We start from the raw sequence: 21,976 nt of genomic DNA, 5'->3' as shown, positions 1-21,976 counted from the left end.
GGCTATCCGCAAGCCTTCTGAGTGCAGCGGGAACTCCTGCTGCGCTTGGAAGGCTTGCGGATAGCTGCCTGAAGCCCCCAGAGCGCAGCCTTTGAAGCCTCCGCAGAGCAGCGGGGTGAAGGCACCCCGCTGTCCTGCGAAGGCTTTGTGCAGCCATCCCCAAGCTAGAGCAGTGAGACGGAGCGCCGCGCAGTGCTCCGCCTCACTGTTCTGGCTTCGGGGACGGCCTTTGAAGCCTCCGCAGGACGGCAGGGTGCCTTCACCCCGCTGCCCTGCGGAGGCTTTGCGCAGCTAACCCCAAGCTAGAACAGCGAGACGGAGCGCTGCGCAGCGCTCCTTCTCCCTGCTCTGGCTTTGGGCTTAGCTGCGCAGCCTGCATTCACTCCATACGGCGCACACAAATTTTCCCTTAATTTGTTTTTTTTAAAAAAAAATAATTATTATTAGCAAACCAATCAAATCACATTAGTTCCAAATTACAAAACCGAATTTTAAATTTTTGTTGGGGGTACCCATGCTTTGAGTTCAGAAAGGGATCCAATCATCTCTTATTTCTGCTGCTTTGATCATTTCCCCTTAATTTTTGGAGGGGAAAAAGTGCGTCCTATAGAGTGAAAAATACGGTATTTATCTACTTCCACTTTCGAACTGCTAGGTTGGCAGGAGCTGGGACCGAGCAGCAGGAGCTCACCCCGTCGCTGGGATTCGAACTGCCGACCTTCTGATCAGCAAGCCCTAGGCTCTGTGGCCACCCGTGTCCCTACGGAAAAAGCCTATCGCAGACCAAATCCCCCTCCCAAACCTGGTATGTAAGGGCTTCCGGTTTTTCCGCCCTCCGTTGTGGATGTGCTTCGCGGGTTCTCCGCGCCTAGCAGCTGTTAGAGGGAACTTTGGGGGGCAACGCGGAGGCTACACGACCCCCAAAAAGGCTCTGGGCGTGGCCCAGGGCTGACATTGTCTGGCAGCGTCAAAAAAGGAACCCTTCGAAGCCCACGTCCTAACCAGGAGGTGAGTCGACAGAGAGTACCTAGACGCAAGGACACGAGCAATCCTCAGCAGCAAGCCTCAAAGTCCCAAACGGTAAGAACGGCAGCTAACAAGGAGAGCTTGAGGAGAAGAGGGTCTGTGAGACTTATTTATACAAACTGAACTGCTCAGAAACAGACCCAAAAGACTAGCACATAAAGAGTAAAGAACGGGAGATTTTATCTTAAACATATTGGAAATCTTTCTCATTATACGTAACCATAAGCAAAGATTTCTCTAACAAGTGCCAGTAAGAAAAGGAAGACAGATTCAAATTTCACTCTGCAGCAGCAGTACTAGCCCATTAAAAGAAGCGGAATTCAAGGACTTAACTTGTTTTTTACTTTGAAGTGGCGTGAGCCCAGCGAAAGAGACTGAGTTAAAAGACTTGGATTGTCAGCGCTGTTTGTGGTAAAAGAGTGGAAGTTACTGGAAAACAAAGGTAAAAGAGAAGGCAACACTTTTAATATTGAACTTATATTAAACACTAACCTATAAAGATGGCAAAGATGGCATAGCGTGGTCTAGGAGAAATGGCTGGACTAATTGGAGAATCGGGAAGAGAAGAAAAGTGGCGAAAGGAGGGGCAGAACTGCACAAAAGAGGAAAGGGACTATAAAATTAAAGATGAGCATCTTTAGTTTGAGGAGGTAGTTTGTGAGAAAGGAAATACGTTTTCTGGTGTAATGAAGAGACTTTCTTCATATAAAGTATAAGTAGGATTCCTAATTCCTTCTGCATTCTGTTTCTTTTACTATCCCTCAAGATTCAGAAACGTAGGGAACCAAGTCATGGTTAGATTAGTTTATAAAGATTGGCTGCGTGAGCTGCTGGTCTCCTGCTGTCATGTGCCAAAGATCCATCCCCTGGTCTGTGAGGAGGAGGAGGAAGAGATATTGGAAGAGAAATGGGAGGATGAAGTGATGGTTATGAAGATCAGAAGGAATCTTTAGTGAAGGTGAAAACAATTTATGTAAGACCAAGCGACCAGGGGATGGATGCCACCGATATATAGATGGGGAGTGTTGATCTTTGTTCTTGAGGAACAGGGAGGCCAGAGAGAATCTGGATCACTGGGATGGGGGGAGGCAGCTCCCTGATTCAAGAAGAGTTCAGGGATGGGATGAGGAAGGGAGGAAGGGAGAATAACGCAAGCCACCTGAAGATCCTTGCAGGAAAGATGTAGTAATCAATTTTTCCTCTTCATTTCTCTTCCAGGCAGTGATAGCAGTGAGGCCAGCAGCTCCAGTACAGCTCTACCCCGCTCCAAGACCCAGTTCTCCCTTCGCCCAAAACCCAAGTATCTAAATAAATAATAGGGATGCGGGTGGCGCTGTGGGTTAAACCACAGAGCCTAGGACTTGCCTATCAGAAGGTCGGCAGTTAGAATCCCCACGACGGAGTGAACTCCCGTTGCTCGGTCCCTGCTCCTGCCAACCTAGCAGTTCGAAAGCACGTCAAAGTGCAAGTAGATAAATAGGTAACGCTCCGGCGGGAAGGTAAAGGGCGTTTCCGTGCGCTGCTCTGGTTCAGAAGCAGCTTAGTCGTGCTGGCCACATGACCCGGAAGCTGTACATGATTGGTCCACCAATAAAGCGAGATAATCGCCGCAACCCCAGAGTCGGCCACGACTGGTCCTAATGGTCAGGGGTCCCTTTACCTTTATATATTTCAAAAACACTATGAGTCTCCAGTGTGGTCTCTCGTCACAAGGAAACAGACTTTATAAAGAGGCAACCTTTCAAACTTCTTATAAATGGAAACTGGGGAAAGCCCCCTCCAAAAGAATAGACTGTGCCCAGTGACTAGCTGATCCACATGCCTGTTCAGTTGACGCTCTAGATGCCTACTCAGTTGTTCTCAAAGGCTGTTGAAAGAGAGAATGGCCAGTATGGCAGGCTGTGCGAGCTGCTGGCCTCCTGCTGTCGTGCCCCTAAAATCCACCCCCTGGTCTGCGAGGAGGAGGAGGAAGAGATATTGGAAGAGAAATGGAATGAGGAAGTAAGTATAATTAAAGAAAGGGAGAATAGCGTCAGCCACCTGAAGATCCTTGAAGGAAAAATAGGTTGTCAACATAATAATAAATGGAAAGATGAAAAATCTTTTCTCTTCTTTTCTCTTCCGGGCAGCGACAGCAGTGAGGCCAGCAGCTCCAGCACAGATCTCCCTCCCCATCAAGACCCAGTCCCCCCCTTCCCCACAAACCCAAATAAAAAAAAAAAATCATTATTATTATTCTAATCAAGTTCCTTTACAAACATGCTATTCTGTGATCATCCTTTTATCCTAGGCGGTGGTTTTTCCTACGTTTGTGAGCATGAGTGGAAATCCTGAGTCTCGCTGCAGGAGCCGACAGTTTGGCTCCTTCCCTTGTTGTTGCTCCTAGATGGAACTGCGCATGTGCGAAGACAAGACAGAGACTTCCAAACTGGATCAATAAACGTGTCACCCGTTGTCTGAAAACCACTGTCCTAATCACATGCCAGATTGTCTTTTGTGAATGAAATAAAATTATTTCAAATAGTTTTATAATGCTGGCATTTGTCTGTCTTGAGAAGCAACGGAGTGCGCCTCCGGGGGTGAGGTCAAAGTCAAGCAAGGGTGTCAGCAGTCCCAAAGGGACCTCTCCAGGGAGCAAGACTGGGCAGTGTGTCTGGAGGTCCTGGGCTTCCCAGATGACAATCTCCAAGATGTGTCTCCAAGGAAAGCAGAGTTAGGCACCAGTTGGGCTGCAGGAGTTGTCAGAAGGGGTTGTAAACGGCGCCATCCAACCGCCTGAGGGACTCCAGATTTGTGTAGGGTTTACTCCTTAGCCTTTTCAGCTCCCAAAGATATCCCTCAAGGCAAATTAGAATCAGAGTTTTCCTTCTCCTCGATGGGCTATCTTTATAGGTGGATGAGCCCCATCTGCCCCTCACTTCCCTCCACAGCATTGCAGAAACCACCTTCTTGACCACTGGGCCCACGCTTGGTCTTGTCCGCTCAATCTGCTGGAGCCTGTCTTGGCACACAGGGGAAGTTCCTGAGCATTTGAGACTCCTTGGCTTCCCTCACCTGGTTTAGGTGGCCAGTCAAACCGTTCCCAGGATGTGGCCTCTGTCACATGCTGACCGTTTCTAGGAGCAAGAGAACAAACTTTGTATTAAAGAATGGAAATGGTTTAATGAATAGTTACAAACTGTAAACAGATAAGAATATTGGCAGGATTATTGGAATAACCTGCAGTTGAATAAGATTATATATTTAAAGCAGATGCATAAATGAAGAAATTAAGGTAATTTGGATATGCATAAGATATGAAGAATCAATTTAAGGAACTGCAGAAAGAGGAGGAAGGAAGTCAAGTTTTGAAATGTTAAAATGACTGCAAAATTATTGAAATGTATAAACTTGAAAATCATAATTCTTTTTTAAAAAAATATTTTGCCCAAAATCAGACGTCATCCGTTTCACTCCCAACTGGAGCCAAAGGACACAGGCCTGGCCAGGACAGCTTTCCAGTGATAGCTTCTGCGGTGATGAGGCATGTGAGCCTCAACTGTCCTGCATCTACTCCAGCTGAGGAATCACACACCTCCTCCCCAAGCTAGCGAGCCCCACCTGGGCTGTGGGTCCTTGCCTTCCGTCCCTCCCAACTGACAGTTGTTAGTTCTGGAATCCTGAGCTTGAGGGGGAGTACATCCCATTTCGCCCCGTGGGACACTCACCACCCCTTAGCCACCTGCCTTTGGCGCTGCAGCAGTGCTGGCTTTGGTCCCTGAAAGAGCATGCAAGATCTCTCCCAAATCTCAATACATATTTTGCTCTCCTAGACAACTTGCAAGACTTCAGTGAGATCTCACAAGATCTTGCAGGAAATCTCCAATCTGTTTACCTGCAAGCACACACCTTTAATTTTTTTTCTTATTTAATACAAATTTCTCAATCTAACAGATTTGCACATAGGATTCTGTATCACATGAAATGGCACATTTGTTATGTTCTATTGTTACATTATTTGTGGCCTTCTAACACTTTGGGAGAAGCCTTCTCTCCCTTTCCCCTTTAAAAATGAGGATCTATGCTTTCCACTCAGCAGGAAGGTCCATTTAAAAGGAAACATGTCGTTGTTTTGCTGCTGCTTTTTTGTGTTCTCAGGTGTCCAAGTTAGCCTCCTGGCCCTGCTCCTCCAATATACCGCAGCAACATCCCCCACTAGGAATCCCTGCTTGGGCTTTCATTGGCCATCAGCAATATCCGGTGGAGCCAGGTGGAGAGAAATGCCCCATCTTGCCCATCTTTGGGGTTTCAAGAGGTATAGCCTCTGTGCATGTACAGAATTCATGATTCAGCAAATCTATTAGACCACGGAAAGAGTTCTTTCCTCTGATTAAATTACCAAAGGAAGAAAGCAGGATTGGCTTTTCTCCCCAGGGACACAAGGAAGGGGAAGGTGTATGTTTAAGAAATCAAATTCCCCAAGGGCTGAAACTCTGTTCAGCCAATTAAAAAACCCCAATTCTCTCAGGAGAGTGCTTCACATCTGGCGGGCAGGGCTTGTGTGCTTTGCTCACGATCCCTTGGATGGCCTGAGGCTGATAGAGCAGCAGCCGTAAGTCTTGGGGCTCTGGGAGTGAGACCGTGTCCTCAGAAGGCAAATACAGTGGTGCAAGACGAAAAACTTGCTAGACGAAAGGGTTTTCCGTTTTTTGAGTCGTTCCGCAAGAGGAATTTCCCTATGGGCTTGCTTCGCAAGATGAAACGTCTTGCGAGTTCTTGCGAGTTTGTTTCCTTTTTCTTAAAGCCGCTAAGCTGTTAATAGCCGCTAAGCCGCTAAGCCGTTAATAGCCGCTAAGCCGCTAATAGCCGTGCTTCGCAAGACGAAAAAACCGCAAGAGGAAGAGACTCGCGGAACAGATTAATTTCGTCTTGCGAGGCACCACTGTAGTAACTGAGGTTCCCTTTTCTCTCCCTTGGAGGTGCTGAACAAGGAGATGGCCAGTTCAGGGCCTCCATGGGAGAGAAAAGGGGGCCAGCACTTGTGCTCAAAGGAGCTTTCATACGCGGTCATCCTGCCCCACACTCACATTCCAAAATATCTGCATGCTCACCTATCCAAGAGGTGGTTGGTCTTGGGCTGGGGGGTCCCAGAAGGCAGAATAAGTTGAGAAGCAAAGCTCAAGAAGTTGGAGGCATCCTCTTCGCATCCACCCAAACCCAATCTAAACAGCTTGGCTCCAGAACCAGCCCCTCCCTTCAGTTCTGTTCAGTTCAGAATGTCAGTTAAGAGGGACCACCTGTATTTTCTTGATTCTTGCCTGAGGTCATAATGGGCATGCACACTGGTATCTGTTTACCTGTAAGCACACACCTTTAGTTTATCTTTTTAAAAATAAAAATAAAATACGAGTTTCTCAATCTACCAGCTTTGCACAAAACAGCAGCCGTTTTGTGATCCATGGCAGTGAAAACCCCACGTTTTATGGCGCGCCCCCCAAAAAAATGAGGCTTCAGGCCCTAACCCACAGGGTCACGATTTCTCCAAAGGTCCAATGTCATCTGATTCACTCCAAAGCAGCACCAAACACCCAGAGAATGCCCCCAACAACATTGGGGTGGGGTGTGTGTGTGTGAAAGCACTACATTTCCCATTGTTAGAGTGGCATACAAAGGATGAACAAGTGATGATAGATTGGGCAAGACATGTAGGACATAACATAATGTTTGAGGATTGGGAAAAATTGTGGAAGAAAGGGGTCAAGTTCACTGCATGTACTGTACTAAAGGAAAACATAATGAAAATGATGTATAGATGGTATCTGACCCCTGTTAAATTAGCAAAGATTTATCATAACTGTGATAACCATTGCTGGAAATGTAAAGAAAAAGAAGGTACCTTCTATCATATGTGGTGGACCTGCCCCAAGGTGAAAGACCTCTGGGAAAAGATTTATAATGAATTGAAAAAAATGTTGAAATATACATTTATAAAGAAACCAGAGGCCTTTCTTCTTGGAATAACAGGTTTGGAATTGCCCCCAAAAGATGTTAAATTATTTTTGTATGCCACAACTGCAGCAAGAATTTTGTTAGCTAAGAATTGGAAAACGCAAAAAGTACCAACAGTGGAAGAATGGCAGATGAAGATGATGGATTTTTCGGAGCTAGCCGATCTGACTGGAAGAGTCTCTGACCAGAAGGAGGAGGAGTATCAGGAAGAATGGACAAAATTTAATGACTATTTATTTAAATATGTTAAGTTAAACTAATTGGAAAAAGCTTGCATATAGCGGATAGGCGTAGGATTTAAATATGTAATATGTGATGAATTAATATGTTTAATACTGAACTGGGAAGTAAGAAAGATGTTAAGTGATTAAGTTAATTTTATAAGAATATTGATTTGGAAAACCGTTAAAATGATATGCACTGAAATCCAACCAGGGGGATACAAGGAAGTCACATAACAATGTTAATTGTTGTTGTTGTTGTTTAGTCGTTTAGTCGTGTCCGACTCTTCGTGATCCCATGGACCAGAGCACGCCAGGCACCTCTGTCCTCCACTACCTCCCGCAGTTTGGTCAAACTCATGCTGGTAACCTCGAAAACACTATCCAACCATCTCGTCCTCTGTCGCCCCTTCTCCTTGTGCCCTCCATCTTTCCCAGCATCAGAGTCTTCTCCAGGGAGTCTTCTCTTCTCATGAGGTGGCCAAAGTACTGGAGGGAATGTTCAATCACATACCAGCATATTCAGGTTGTACCTAGTCCTGCAGAACAACCCTATTTCCCCCAAAATGGACTTCTTGTGAAAAGAAAAGTTAAAAGAAAATGCACTGGAAAATGTGGGGTAGTGTTTTGTTGCCTCATCATCTAACCTCTCTGCAAACAAATCACAATGAATGCAGGTTTGCAGCCAAAGTTTGAGTAGCACAGAGCCAAATGTTACTCACGTGTTCTGCAGTGATCTCGTCAACAATACACCCAACAATTCCTATTGAATAGGGATTTCCAATATTTGGATTTGCATTATTACTGAGAGTTCCAGGAAGGCATCGTGGCTGGTTAGTCATTTCTGTTGAGACTCTGTCAACAGAGATAATTAAGTGGTGATTAACGATAGCTACCATCTATCATATTATCTCTGAGGAACATAGGTAACAGGGATTAACTTCCAAATGCTCTGGATTACTCCCTGCTGTGGGACCAAGAAATCTTTGAGGACCACAGACAGGTGAGTGACCAGGAGCAGAAGAACCATAAACTTACCCAAACACCACTTCATAGCCCTAGAGGTCAGTATTTATTCTGCGTGCAATTTAGATTGAATCTAGAAGAAAAAGCTACTAAGTCTCTTGCAACACTTTCAGGTTAAGAACAGACCTCCAGAACGAATTAAGTTCTTAACCTGAGGTACCACTGTATATGGAATCCATTCTTTCAAATACTGTTCTTCTTTGGTGATCATTTGTAGCCGAGTAATACTGTCTTCCGCGAACACGGTCTTAACAGTGAGTCCGTAAGTGACTGTGGAGGCCAATTCTGGATCCCCACGTCCTTCCACAGTGGGGACATTGGATTCCGGGCGGGAGTTGATCACTGTGAGGGTTTGCCAAGCATGCCTTCCTCTTAGCACATGTCTTCCTTTCGTCCTGAGTTCGAGCGTCTTCAAAGCACATGACACCTTTGGTAAAAGTTGTTCTCCAATTGGGGCACTGGCAGGCTAGTGTTTCCCAGTTGTCGGTGTTTATACTACATTTTTAAAGATTTGCCTTGATAGAGTCTTTAAACCTCTTTTGTTGACCACTAGCATTACGCTTTCCATTTTAAAGTTTGGAATAGAGTAGTTTCTTTGGAAGACAAGAATCAGGCATCTGCACAACATGACCAGTCCAGTGAAGTTGATGTTGAAGAATCATTGCTTCGACACAGGTGATCTTTGCTTCTTCCAGTACAGTCATACCTATGTTACGTTTGCTTCATGTTACCTTTTTTCAGGTTGGGTCCCGCGGCGACCCGGAAGTACCGGAAAGGGTTACTTCCGTGTTTCGCCACTTGCGCATGCGTAGAAGCGCTTAATCGTGTCAACATGATTCATGGTGTCAACATGACTGTGATGTGTTACAAGTCATTAACTCCAAGCCTCATGGCTATGCCTCAGAAAACACAAACCACCCCAGCTTTTCAGAGCTGGCTATCGTGGCTTTAATCTTTGTGCATTGCTACGCCTGATGGCTGAACCGTATAAAGCACTGACTTCTATCTATTTTCACTGCCAAATGTTGCAGGGGGCCATTTTCCGCAGTTTGGCGCTGCTTTAGAGTTAATCGGATGACGTCAGGTTTTCGGTTAGAGTCCCAAGGGCTCATTTTGTGGGGCGCTGTGAAACGTGCGGTTTTCACTGCTAAACATTGCACGGGCCATTTTGCCAGTGCTCAGCGCAGGAATCCCTTTCCCATAATATCTTATACATTTTAGACAGCACTTTTACATTATGCAACAGGTCTCTCTCCAGTTGTGATATTTGGCAAAATCTTGATCCTGAGGGTTAGGGCGCCGAGGGCTGATTTTGTGGGGTGCAGGAAAACATAGTGTTTTCACTGCCAAATGTTGCATGGGGCCTTGTTACAGCATATGGCTCTGCTTTGGAGTTAGTCGAACAACCCCAGATTTTTGGCGAAATATTGAAACTAATGTTTAGTGTGCTGATGGCTCGTGTTTTTTTTGGGGTGGGGGAGGAGCTGTGAAACGTATTTTTACAGGGGCTCTTCCTGGAGCACCGCTTTGGAGTTAATCGGATAATGTCATATTTTTGGCGAAATCTTTACGCTGCAGGTAAGGGTGTCGAGGGTTCATATTGTGGGGCGCCATGAAATGTAGTTTTTTCACTGCCAAATGTCACATGGGGCCTTATCCAAGCATTTGGCGAAACATAGTGTTTTCTCGACAAACGTTGCAGAGGCTTTCCCCCGCAGCTTAGCGCCCTTTGTGATGATTCGGCTGACCTTGGGTTTTTGGCGATATCTTAACCCAGCAGGTTAGGGCGCTGAGGGCTCATTTTGTGGGGTGCTGGGAAATGTAGTGTTTTCTCCCCCCCCAAATTTTTTTTATTATTTTTTGTTTTTTTCACAAAAATTTAAACACACAGACAAATAGACAAACAAACATAAATCATAACCTTATTAAGACTAATCTAATTAACAAAGATTACCATAATAAAGGACAAAAGTGGTAAGGACCTAACAGAAGCAGAAGACATCAAGAAGAGGTGGCAAGAATACACAGAGGAATTATACCAGAAAGATATGGATGTCTCGTACACCCCAGGTAGTGTGGTTGCTGACCTTGAGCCAGACATCCTGGAAAGTGAAGTCAAATGGGCCTTAGAAAGCACTGCAAATAACAAGGCCAGTGGAAGTGATGATATTCCAGCTGAACTATTTAAAATTTTAAAAGATGATGCTGTTAAGGTGCTACACTCAATATGCCAGCAAATTTGGAAAACTCAGCAGTGGCCAGAAGATTGGAGAAGATCAGTCTACATCCCAATCCCAAAGAAGGGCAGTGCCAAAGAATGCTCCAACTACCGCACAATTGCACTCATTTCACACGCTAGCAAGGTTATGCTTAAAATTCTACAAGGAAGGCTCAAGCAGTATGTGGATCGAGAACTCCCAGAAGTGCAAGCTAGATTTAGAAGAGGCAGAGGAACCAGAGACCAAATTGCAAACATGCGCTGGATTATGGAGAAAGCTAGAGAGTTCCAGAAAGACATCTACTTCTGCTTCATTGACTATGCAAAAGCCTTTGACTGTCGACCACAGCAAACTATGGCAAGTTCTTAAAGAAATGGGAGTGCCTGATCACCTCATCTGTCTCCTGAGAAATCTCTATGTGGGACAAGAAGCTACAGTTAGAACTGGATATGGAACAACTGATTGGTTCAAAATTGGGAAAAGGAGTACGACAAGGCTGTATTTTGTCTCCCTGCTTATTTAATTTATATGCAGAATACATCATGCGAAAGGCTGGGCTCGATGAATCCCAAGCTGGAATTAAGATTGCCGGAAGAAATATCAACAACCTCAGATATGCAGATGACACAACCTTGATGGCAGAAAGTGAGGAGGAATTAAAGAACCTTTTAATGAGGGTGAAAGAGGAGAGCGCAAAATATGGTCTGAAGCTCAACATCAAAAAAACGAAGATCATGGCCACTGGTCCCATCACCTCCTGGCAAATAGAAGGGGAAGAAATGGAGGCAGTGAGAGATTTTACTTTCTTGGGCTGCATGATCCATGAAATTGGGGGTGCAAGGGGGTTTGCGAAAAAAGAGGGAGTAGGAGGCGAGGGAATAGGGTGGAAGATGAAAGGGATGGTGGCTTCATACCTGGGCAGAAGATGAAAAGGGTGCATAGGAGGAGGTAGATTCAGGATGTTACTGTGTGGGAAGTTTGTGTGCGAGGCTGCTTGCACAAAAGGAGAGGGAAGAAGCATGGACATGGGGCGAAGGTAAAAAAGAGTGCAAAGCAGGGTTGCAAAACTGGAGAGAGAAGCCGCTTCAGAAATGGGAATGTGAAAAGCAATCTTAGTACAGTGGTGCCTCGCAAGACGAAATTAATTCGTTCCGCGAGTTTTGTCTTGCGATTTTTTTCGTCTTGCGAAGCACGGTGTCGGGAAAGTTTTGGAAAAGCTTCAAAAATCACCAAAGTCTTCAAAAACCTCAAAAAAGGCTACCACACTGCGTGCTATGAGTTGCTCCTCGAAGTCAAGTCGCAACTGTATTAACGGTGTTAAGAATAAGGAAACAAACTTGCAAGACGTTTCCGTCTTGCAAAGCAAGCCCATAGGGAAAATCGTCTTGCGAAGCAGCTCAAAAAACAAAAAACCCTTTCGTCTTGCGAGTTTTCCGTCTTGCGAGGCATTCGTCTTGCGAGGTATCACTGTAGTTGCATGATGTGGGAAGGGGAAGGTCTAGGAAGTTAATGGGTGAGGAATGGCGGAGGGCAGGTCAGCCCTAGTGTTGTAATAAATTGGTTAAGACTTTAAATTACTATAACACAAGTGTTGTTTTCTTTAACAATTAGCAGTTTGTTCCTGGAGCATTCAAATGCCACATGTACACAGGTACTCAACAAAAATACTACCTACGACAATACATTTAGAAAAAGAAAAAGGAATTTTGTAAAAGGACTGAATCACTATGGAGAACAACCAACAGTTAAATTCTAAAAGCATATAGAAAACAAAAGAGCTTTCATGATGCCTTTTAAATTTAAGAAAGAGTACAGTCTGGAACGGGATGCGGGTGGCGCTGTGGGTAAAAGCCTCAGCGCCTAGGGCTTGCCGATCGAAAGGTCGGCGGTTCGAATCCCCGCGGCGGGGTGTGCTCCCGCTGCTCGGTCCTAGCGCCTGCCAACCTAGCAGTTCGAAAGCACCCCCGGGTGCAAGTAGATAAATAGGGACCGCTTACTAGCGGGAAGGTAAACGGCGTTTCCGTGCCGGCCAGAGCAGCGATGTCACGCTGGCCACGTGACCCGGAAAGTGTCTCCGGACAGCGCTGGCCCCCGGCCTCTTAAGTGAGATGGGCGCACAACCCTAGAGTCTGTCAAGACTGGCCCATACGGGCAGGGGTACCTTTACCTTTTACAGTCTGGAACAGAATAACCAGTAAAAAACTGCCTGGTATTTTTAACTGAAGGACACCATGTGAAAGGTTTTCAATGCATAATAGATGCCACTTCAGGGAACCCACCACAACAAAGACTTAAAACAAAAACTTTTCAGGTAAACAGGTTTAGGATTGGAGCTCTCATTATTTTACTGTTGCTTACTTGTATTTAAATCTTAATGCATACCAAACTTTGTGTGTAACTGGTGATGTAATTATTTTCTGTATATTTGTATGTTTGTATGCTCTAGGAAAGCTGCTTATGACACCTCGGACCCGAGTGAAGGGTTGATGAATCTCCTGAAAAAGATGTATGCTGAAGGCGATGATGAAATGAAGAGGTCAATTAACAAAGCCTGGGTTGAGAGCCGAGAAAAGCAAGTCAAAGATGATTTACCAATAGATATTTGAACAAATACCCATCTTAAATGTACATCTTTTGTATGGGGCTTCTGCTGAGATCAGAGAAAGTGTGCTGTTTACATAATCTTCTGCGTAAAAACAAGTTTTACATTTCAGGTTGGAGATGGGAAATAAAGCATGCAGAAAAGCTTTTCCTTCAAATGTGTTGCCCTTTTTCCATAAAGCTTTAAGTCCTTTTTGTGAAATTGATAAAAATAAGTAAGCTAGTTTGAGTGCAACTGTCTATTGTCTGAAATCAACATCTACTTACTACCCACACCTGCCCAAGTTCTGTATAATAAACTTTCACTTCTAACCATTGAGGAAATAGGTTTCGGGGCATGTATGTGTAATCTGTATGTACAGACAAGGGAAACAGAAAGCTTCATATACTTTTCTCAGAGATTGATTGTGCCCATTTCAAGAGCGCTATGGAAGCATGCGAATTAACTAGCATGTAATAGGACTGTTAAGTACGTTGCTGGGAGGCTCCAGGGGGCATTGATCTTTCACTCTGGCTTCCTCCTCTGTGCTGATGAGGATTTGTGCCAATCTGTCCTTGTGGAGATATTCAGTGAGGACAGTGATGGACTGAACAAGCTGTAATGTAATTATTGCAATAGTCAAAATAACAGGACATTGACGTCCTAGACCCACCAACAGGAATTGCAAAATATAGGATAACTATATTTACTTAAACCCTCATGTTTCTAGCTACTGTTTTTGGACCATGCACTCCATCTAGCGGCAGTGAGAGCTGCACCGACCCATTTAGCAGCTTAGTCAGGAAGAAAATATATGTAGTAACTATGTAGTGTATCTGAATTCTGTGTCTCTGTGATATTTTCAGATTTGCTAGCAATATACACCCTGCAACAATGTAATGTTATATATCTAACCTTAAATGCAAAGGACAAACAAAATCCAAGCGTGGGACTGCTTTATTTTTCGATGTCATTTTTAAATATACAAGAGGAGCAAGTGTGGAAGGTTTGACAAAATTAAACAAGGTTGCCCCCTTCTAGCTAAGCGTCTTCTACCAATGGGTCTATCCCCCCCCCCCACTCCTTACATGCTGCAAGTTATAGAACGTGTCTTTAATTCATCCTAGGAGTTGAAATAGAACTCAGTTTTGTCTTTTTTGAAGAAAAGCCTTGTTGGTGGTGGCTCACCACATTGCTCTCTGTACTCCAGAGAGCTGCGCATGGTCAGCCAGATGGCGGAAGACAATTCGGCTTAACCTCCATCGCCACACTACAGCTCGTGGACGGGATGTCAGAACACATCGATTACGGATCCTCGCTGGGCAGGTGTCCCGGGGAAGGGCAGCAATCTCTTTTTCAGCCACTTCCTGGAACAAATAAAAACAGCAGTAATACCCATCGGTAGTCCTGGAGCTACTACAGGCAGCACCCCATTTACACACCATCTATTTGCATTCAATCCGCTGAAACCTGGAAATGGGGAGCACCATAGAGAGTCCTAGTGACTTGCGAGGAGACCCTTTGCAGAGCCTGAAGAGGACATCCTCTTTGGGCTGTGGGGTCTCCTCGCAAGCCACTAGGATTTTCTAAGGTGCTTCTCATTTACACACATTTCACTGTCTCATACAGAGGTCCAGAATGTAACCCCTGTGTAAATTGGGAGACACATGTAGTATATATCATTCATAAGGACACTGTCTTGATCTCTTAAAAGTTTAGCAACACAGGAAGGAAATGTGACAGCAACAGCAGTTTTACAACCACTATGGTTGTGACAAATCAAAGCTTTAATTCCCCCAACTAGGAATCTGCAAACTCATTGGCAAAAATAACATGTGTCTCGAATCTGTTCCACTACTGAACTCCTCTTACTGTCAGAAAGTTTTTCCAAATGTTTAGTCTGAATCTCCTTTCTTGTAACTTGAAGCCATTGCCTCGAGTTCTACCCTCCAGAGCAGGAGAAAATAAGCTTGCTCCAGCTTCCATGTGACAGCCCTTAAGAAAATGGCTATCTCAGTCTCCTCTTTTCCAGGCTAAACATAACCAACTCCTTCAAGCGATCCTCATATTTTCTAAATTTTTTTGCAAGGGAGAGTTGAGAAAAATGAGGAAATATGGAGGGGAAAAGGAAGTGAAGATGAAATTGGGGGTGCAAGGGGGTTTGTGAAAAAAGAGGGAGTAGGAGGCGAGGGAATAGGGTGGAAGATGAAAGGGATGGTGGCTTCATACCTGGGCAGAAGATGAAAAGGGTGCATAGGAGGAGGTAGATTCAGGATGTTACTGTGTGGGAACAGTTACAGATAGGTAGCCGTGTTGGTCTGCCATAGTCAAAACAAAAAAATTCCTTCCAGTAGCACCTTAAAGACCAACTAAGTTAGTTCTTGGTATGAGCTTTCGTGTGCATGCACACTTCTGAAGAAGTGTATCTGAATGTATCTGAAGAAGTGTGCATGCACACGAAAGCTCATACCCGTTTGCGGGGAGGCGAAACACCCGCCAGGCGCGGCTCCGTCTCTGACGGGGCTGAAACTTGACAACCCGCAGCCGAGGCCACCCCGGCGCGGGGGAAAGGGCGGCCCCCCAGGAGGAGACACGCGCGACCGCGACTCTCACCTGACGAGACGCCGCCTGCAGCACCGCCGCCGCCATCTTGCGCCCCACAAGGCTGCTCGCCAACGGCAGCGCGGAGGAAAGCTGCGCATGCGCTGCCAGCAGTTAGGCGGAGCTACTCAAGTATAAGGCCCGGCGGCGTGGCGGAGAAGCGCGCGGCCCCGCCCCCTTTGCCCCGCCCCCGCCATACTAGCCTCCAACGGCGTCGCGGCAGACCGCGCATGCGTCGCCAGTAGTTAGGCGGAGCTAACTGCGCCTAGTGGGACATAGAGATGCTTCGGGAGATGTGCGCTCGCACTTGAAGGAGAGAATGCGGGAGGTTCAGCTAAAGCGGAGAAGGGAAGCCTGTTTGGGGGCGGGGAGGGAAAAAGCAAAACAAAAGCAAAATGAGAATGATAGAAATTAATAGTATGTGATATAATAGAGGAACCTGTATTAGGTGAAATAGGTGATATCATGCAGTGTGTAAAAGGGAAGCGTACAAAAACAGCATGGAAGGAAAGGCAGGGAGCCAAATCCCAAAGAGAAATGGATAACAAATTTGAAACTGGTGAAAGTAATGAAATATAATTTAAAAATTAATATTGAGAATAATAGAATTCAAGGGAACCCCAGGGGTCATCTAGTCCGATGCTGGAAACTCAACACACAGCTCCCCATCCAGTTTGAAGCAATACCTGACCCTGCTTAGCTTTGCAAATGTGCTAGCAGCTTATCACATTTTGGAAGAAGAAGAAGAGTTTGGATTTGATATCCCGCCTTTCACTCCCCTTCAGGAGTCTCAAAGCGGCTAACAATCTCCTTTCCCTTCCTCCCCCACAACAAACACTCTGTGAGGTGAGTGAGGCTGAGAGACTTCAAAGAAATGTGACTGGCCCAAGGTCACCCAGCAGCTGCATGTGGAGGAGCGGAGACGCGAACCCAGTTCCCCAGATTACATGACTACTGCTCTTAACCACTACACCACACTGGAACTATTATCTTGCAAAGTCAGCCAAATAAGAATACTTTAACAAACCTCAGAGAATAGAAAACAAGAGACAGCAGGTGAGTAATAAAAGGAAATGTGCCTTTTGTAGTGCACAAAAGCTTAATAATACTCGTTTGTCAGTTTCATACTACAAGACTATTGTTTATGTTGCAGCAACAGGCTAGCAGGGCTACCTGTGGTGTGTCAAACCATTCCTGCCTGAGGCGCAATATTGCCTGCACTGATGGGCAGCAGCTGTCCAGGGCTTCAGGCAGGAAACATCTGCAGAGACAGCGGATATTCAAGCAGAGACCTTCTGCACAGAAAGCAGATGCTCTACCAGTGAGCCATGACCCTCATGACTGCCCAACCCCTTTATTTACGGGATCTTTGAACTTTACAAAATGAGTATTGTAGGGAGAAGGCAGGTTGGAAATGAATTCAAATAAATTTAGCACAATACTGAGCCAAAAAGGGACCCCAGAGCAGCTAGCAGGTGTGTCCAAAAAAGACAACAGCTGTGTACACACCATATGTTTAAAGTGTTAAGTTGTAGGTGAACATATCAGACGACACAGCGATTCTTCAGACAGCTCTTGTTTATTCACAGGCCAGAACAGAACTGAACTGAAGGGTTCAGCCAGCCTGCTTATATAGAGCTCCACTAGAACGCAACAGTAACCATTTTCTGTAACTATCCAATCATTGAATGTCACTTTCGATCCCTTATTTGCATATGTAGACCTGAACTATCTACAGTATCCCCCTGCTGGCCCAGGGTGAGAACTTCAGTACATAACATACAGAACATTTCTCTCTCCCCCTACCCAAAATCCTGGGAGCTGTAGTTTGTTATGGGTGATAGGAATTGTAGCTCTGTGAGGGCTAAACTACAGTTTCCAGGATTCTTTGGGGCAAGTCATGTGCTTGGAAAATGTGTATGCAGACAGTCTCAGCCCTCAGGCTTAGTCTAAAAAGGGGAAATATAAAAGGAATACAGTCCTAAATGGCTTGGCTTCTACATCATATCCTGATCATTTCCTCCTCGTCCCATAGGCTTGTAATACAGTGGTACCTCGGGTTACATACGCTTCAGCTTACATACGCTTCAGCTTACAGACTCCGCTAACCCAGAAATAGTACCTCGGGTTAAGAACTTTGCTGAAAACTTGATTGAGCTCCCCTTTGCCAATGCACATCTGAAGGCAGTATCCAAAACAGCACACCTACTTACCCACCCTCAGAGAAGTATGGGAAGGTTGGAAGATTTTGCAAGCAGTTCTGATTGTGCAGTAGATCTTCCCCTTTTCTGCTGTACCACAAATTGGCTGAATTTGTGTATGGGTTTGGCAGAGATGGTACACAAATGTACACCAGGGATGCTAGTGCCTTAAAGGAGAGCGCTGGCACAGTTCCATCATTACGGATAGTGATGATCTCAAGTCTCTGAGCCCCAGGCCTTAGGTAGTCAAAACAGCATGCAAGAGGGAAAGATAATCAGACTTGGGTTTGTGAACATGCACAAGGTTTGGAAGAGTACACAAATCTTTTTTTTTTTTGCGGGGGGGACGACGACTTCAAGGGGACTTCCCCCAAAAGTAGCCCAACAAGAACTGAGCTGGGAATGGAGTGTTGTGGAGGGGGTGTGTGAGAAAACTGAGGTATGTGTGTGTATGAAATTGAGGGCTTATCCACACTTGCCTTTTGCCCCACACTTTTCAGGCAGAGTCCATGCTTAAAAGCACTGATTGAGCACTGTTGTTGCTGGTTTTTGCCCCAGAGCTTTCTTCACAAAAATCCACTCTTTAAAGCTCAATCGGAACAAATGGTGTGTTATGTACTGAAGTTCTCACCCTGGGCCAGGAGGGGGATACTGTAGATAGTTTTCACTCAGGTCCACATATGCAAATAAGGGATTGAAAGTGATGTTCAGTGATTGGATAGTTAAAGAAAGTTGTTACAGTTGTGTGATACTGGAGCTCTATATAAGCAGGTTGGCTGAACCCTTCAGTTCAGTTCTGTTCTGGCCTGTGAATAAACAAGAGCTGTTTGAAGAATCACTGATATGTTCACCCACAACTTAACATGGCAGATCACAGGGTAAGCTTGGACTGTTCCTGGAAAAGGCAGAGGAAGGTAACTGGATAAGCCCCAAGAGTCTGAATTCCAGAAAAGAAGCATTCCATGTTGAAACATTTTGGAGCAGCAAGTTTTGTTTATGAGGAAATCCTTTCTAAAAGAGGCATATTCTTCCTCCTTTTTATGTTCCATCCTGAATATGCTTATATGTGCTTCTGCATATTAAACTGTAGCCATTATCAGTTTGATTTGAACTGTCGCTATAACCACTGGTGCTGTAGTACAGTATATTTTAAAGGACAGAATCTCATCAGGACAGCTGTCATATAGCCATGCTAACAAGGAGAGTCCAATAATCTGGGTAGCTGTGCTGATCCAATACTGCAATTATATTATAATACCAGGGCTTATGCCCCACTTGCTTCACTCACTAACAGTGGCGGAGTGGGCTTCTTGTTCCAATCTGTGGCAATGGCAGCATCTCACCCATTTGCAGGAGACTCTGGAAGAGGGGAGGGGGGTAGCCTGAGGCTGAATTGCCTTCCATACCTTGTTGAGGGGTATCGATTAGAAAGGAGACCCGCAATCATCTCCCGAGCCCATTCCTGCCTCCATGGAAGCGTGTGTGTGTGTGTGTGAGGCGCTGGGTGTTAAGCCCTCCATCATCGAAGTAGTCTCTGAGTCCGCCATGTTAAGCAGCCAAGCACCTCTACAATGTGTGTGTGTAGAAACAGAACATACAAGCATGCATTATATTCAGGAAAGGTGCTTGCATAAATGCGAACATTACGAAAATTGCATGCAGCACTGGATTTGCATGAGGACTCCTCTTTAAAAATGGAAAGTACTGCAGAAATGTGGAGGATCAAATCTAAGACTGGGAAAATGAGAAATGGATGGACCAATTTGTCAGTTGCTGCTAGCTGCAGCTAGAATCCCTACGCAGAACCACAGTCCACACCTCTGGGTCCCAGTGAAACTTGTAGAAGCACCCCCTTCCCTTGCCCTTCCCCTGAAATAGGCAGCCCTTGGTATTTCACTTCTTCCTTTCATCTCTACGCACGGCTAGATGAAGACCTTTAGCGGCCCTAAAGCAGTCAAAATATTAGGTTGCCTCCCCCTAAGCAATTCAAAATAAATAGGGGAAGAATGTGCAGTGGGGTGTAAGGGAGTCTAGTGAAGTTCTGTTTCCCCCCATGTATATGTACTACTGACGCGGGTGGCGCTGTGGGTAAAAGCCTCAGCGCCTAGGGCTTGCCGATCGAAAGGTTGGCGGTTCGAATCCCCGCGGCGGGGTGCGCTCCCGTCGTTCGGTCCCAGCGCCTGCCAACCTAGCAGTTCGAAAGCACCCCCGGGTGCAAGTAGATAAATAGGGACCGCTTTCTAGCGGGAAGGTAAACGGCGTTTCCGTGTGCGGCTCTGGCTCGCCAGAGCAGCGATGTCACGCTGGCCACGTGACCCGGAAGTGTCTCCGGACAGCGCTGGCCTCCGGCCTCTTGAGTGAGATGGGCGCACCAACCCCAGAGTCTGGCAAGATTGGCCCGTACGGGCAGGGGTACCTTTACCTTTATATGTACTACTGAGTAATCTAGGGGTGTCTCTGCCTTTTTGCATTGGGAGTGAGGCTCACGGGACTCAGCAAGCATGCATAGGATTGTGCTGTGAAGGCCTAGAGACCAGGGGGTGCCAACTTGAATAAAATATTAGGTGGGGGGACCAGGTAAACCCCGTCCTGTGTAATCGATCATATGACATGGTGCACACATACCATTTGAATGGCAATGCCCATCAACTTTGGGGGAAGGCGGGCCCCCTCAAATATTTTATGGGGGGGGCTGAAGGGACCTTGGTCCCTAGGAGTTGCCTCCTATGCTAGAGGCAGGGAGAAAGGGCTAGCATCTCTTGTATTTTTTAAAAAATATTTTTTATTGAGTTTTCCACATATTCACATTTTGTTACATAATTCTATGACTTAATATATTACTCTGTAAGAGCATCGACCTCCTTCCCTCCCTCTTTCTGACTTCCACATAACTTTCCATATTCTTCGCATTTCTATAAGCACTTATTTACCCTTGTCAAATTATAATATTTCACCTTATTATCGGTAAATCAGTTCCTTATATTTACATTACAGAGCATTTCAATTCAAGCCTACAAACATTTTCAAATGTTTACAATTTTCTTTCATAGAAAATATAAATTTGTTCCAGTCCTTACGAAACAGTTTGTCACACTGATTCCGGATCTTCCCCGTCAACTTGGCCATCTCTCCGTACTCCATCATCTTGACCTGCCAATCTTCCAGTGTTGGAAGTTCCTGCTGCTTCCATTTCTGACCCAGAAGTGTCCTTGCAGCCGTTGTGGCATACATACACATGTTTACATCACTTTTATATATTTCCTCACCAATTAAGCCTAATTAAAATGCCTCTGGTTTTTTATTAAAATTATATTTCAAAACCGTTTTTACCTCGTTGTATATTATGTCCCAGAAGGCTTTCACTTTAGAACAAGTGGGTTAGCATCTCTTGTAACTCACATTCACTTTCAAACACACCTTGTGTGCACAGTGAAATCATTGTGGGTTTTTAGTTGTTTTTCTGTTTTACAAAGACATCAGGGCAGTTAATTACCAGGGACAAACACTGGCAAACAGGGTAATAACAAAAAAGAAAAAAGAAAATTCCATTAAAATTCCATTTAAAAAAGAAAATTCCATTAAGACCTTTTCATAGTACATTACACTAAAAAGCAAGAAAAATACTAAGTCCTCTTTCACAGATAAATCTTAACTTGCCCCACACAATTCCCCAGCATAGGAATAGTGTGAGTGGAGGCTGGGTGCACCACATTGGAGACCCCAGGCGGAGTAGTAGGGGAATCTCATCCTTTACTTCCACACAAGGGTGACAGGCCAAATCATCTGTCAGGAAAGCTATGGTGGCCACGATTTCGCTGAAAACCTGATGTCTTAGGATTCACAACAAAGCAACGGCAAACACCTGCTAAAGACCCCATGAAATGTTTGGCAGTGAAAACCCCACATTTCATGGCACCCCAAAAAATGAGCCTTTGGCACCCTAACTCACGGGATCCCAATTTCTCCAAAAGTCAGACGTCGTCCAATTCACTCCAAAGCGGCGCCAAACACCCAGAGAATGCCCCCTGCAAGGTTTTGGGGTGAAAACACTACGTTTCACATCGCCCCACAAAATGAGCCCTCGACGCTGTAACCCACATGGTTGTCAGGGGC

General features: G+C 45.3%; 1 protein-coding gene across 1 annotated transcript in view; it reads right to left on the bottom strand.

Annotated features, from left to right (window-relative positions):
• Positions 1-14,000: 14,000 nt before the first annotated feature.
• Positions 14,001-21,976, bottom strand: part of LOC114589913 (small ribosomal subunit protein uS14m-like) — a 171,211-nt gene continuing 163,235 nt past the window's right edge. Inside the window, exon 3 of the mRNA XM_077920864.1 lies at positions 14,001-14,428. Coding sequence (XP_077776990.1) covers positions 14,246-14,428 — 183 coding nt within the window. The 3' untranslated portion in view covers positions 14,001-14,245. The remainder of the gene's footprint in view (positions 14,429-21,976) is intronic.

This window comes from Podarcis muralis, chromosome 16 (assembly GCF_964188315.1).
Source record: "Podarcis muralis chromosome 16, rPodMur119.hap1.1, whole genome shotgun sequence".
NCBI lineage: Eukaryota > Metazoa > Chordata > Lepidosauria > Squamata > Lacertidae > Podarcis > Podarcis muralis.
The sequence above is the reverse complement of the archived record's forward strand: the minus strand, read 5'-3'. Positions and strand labels throughout refer to the sequence as shown.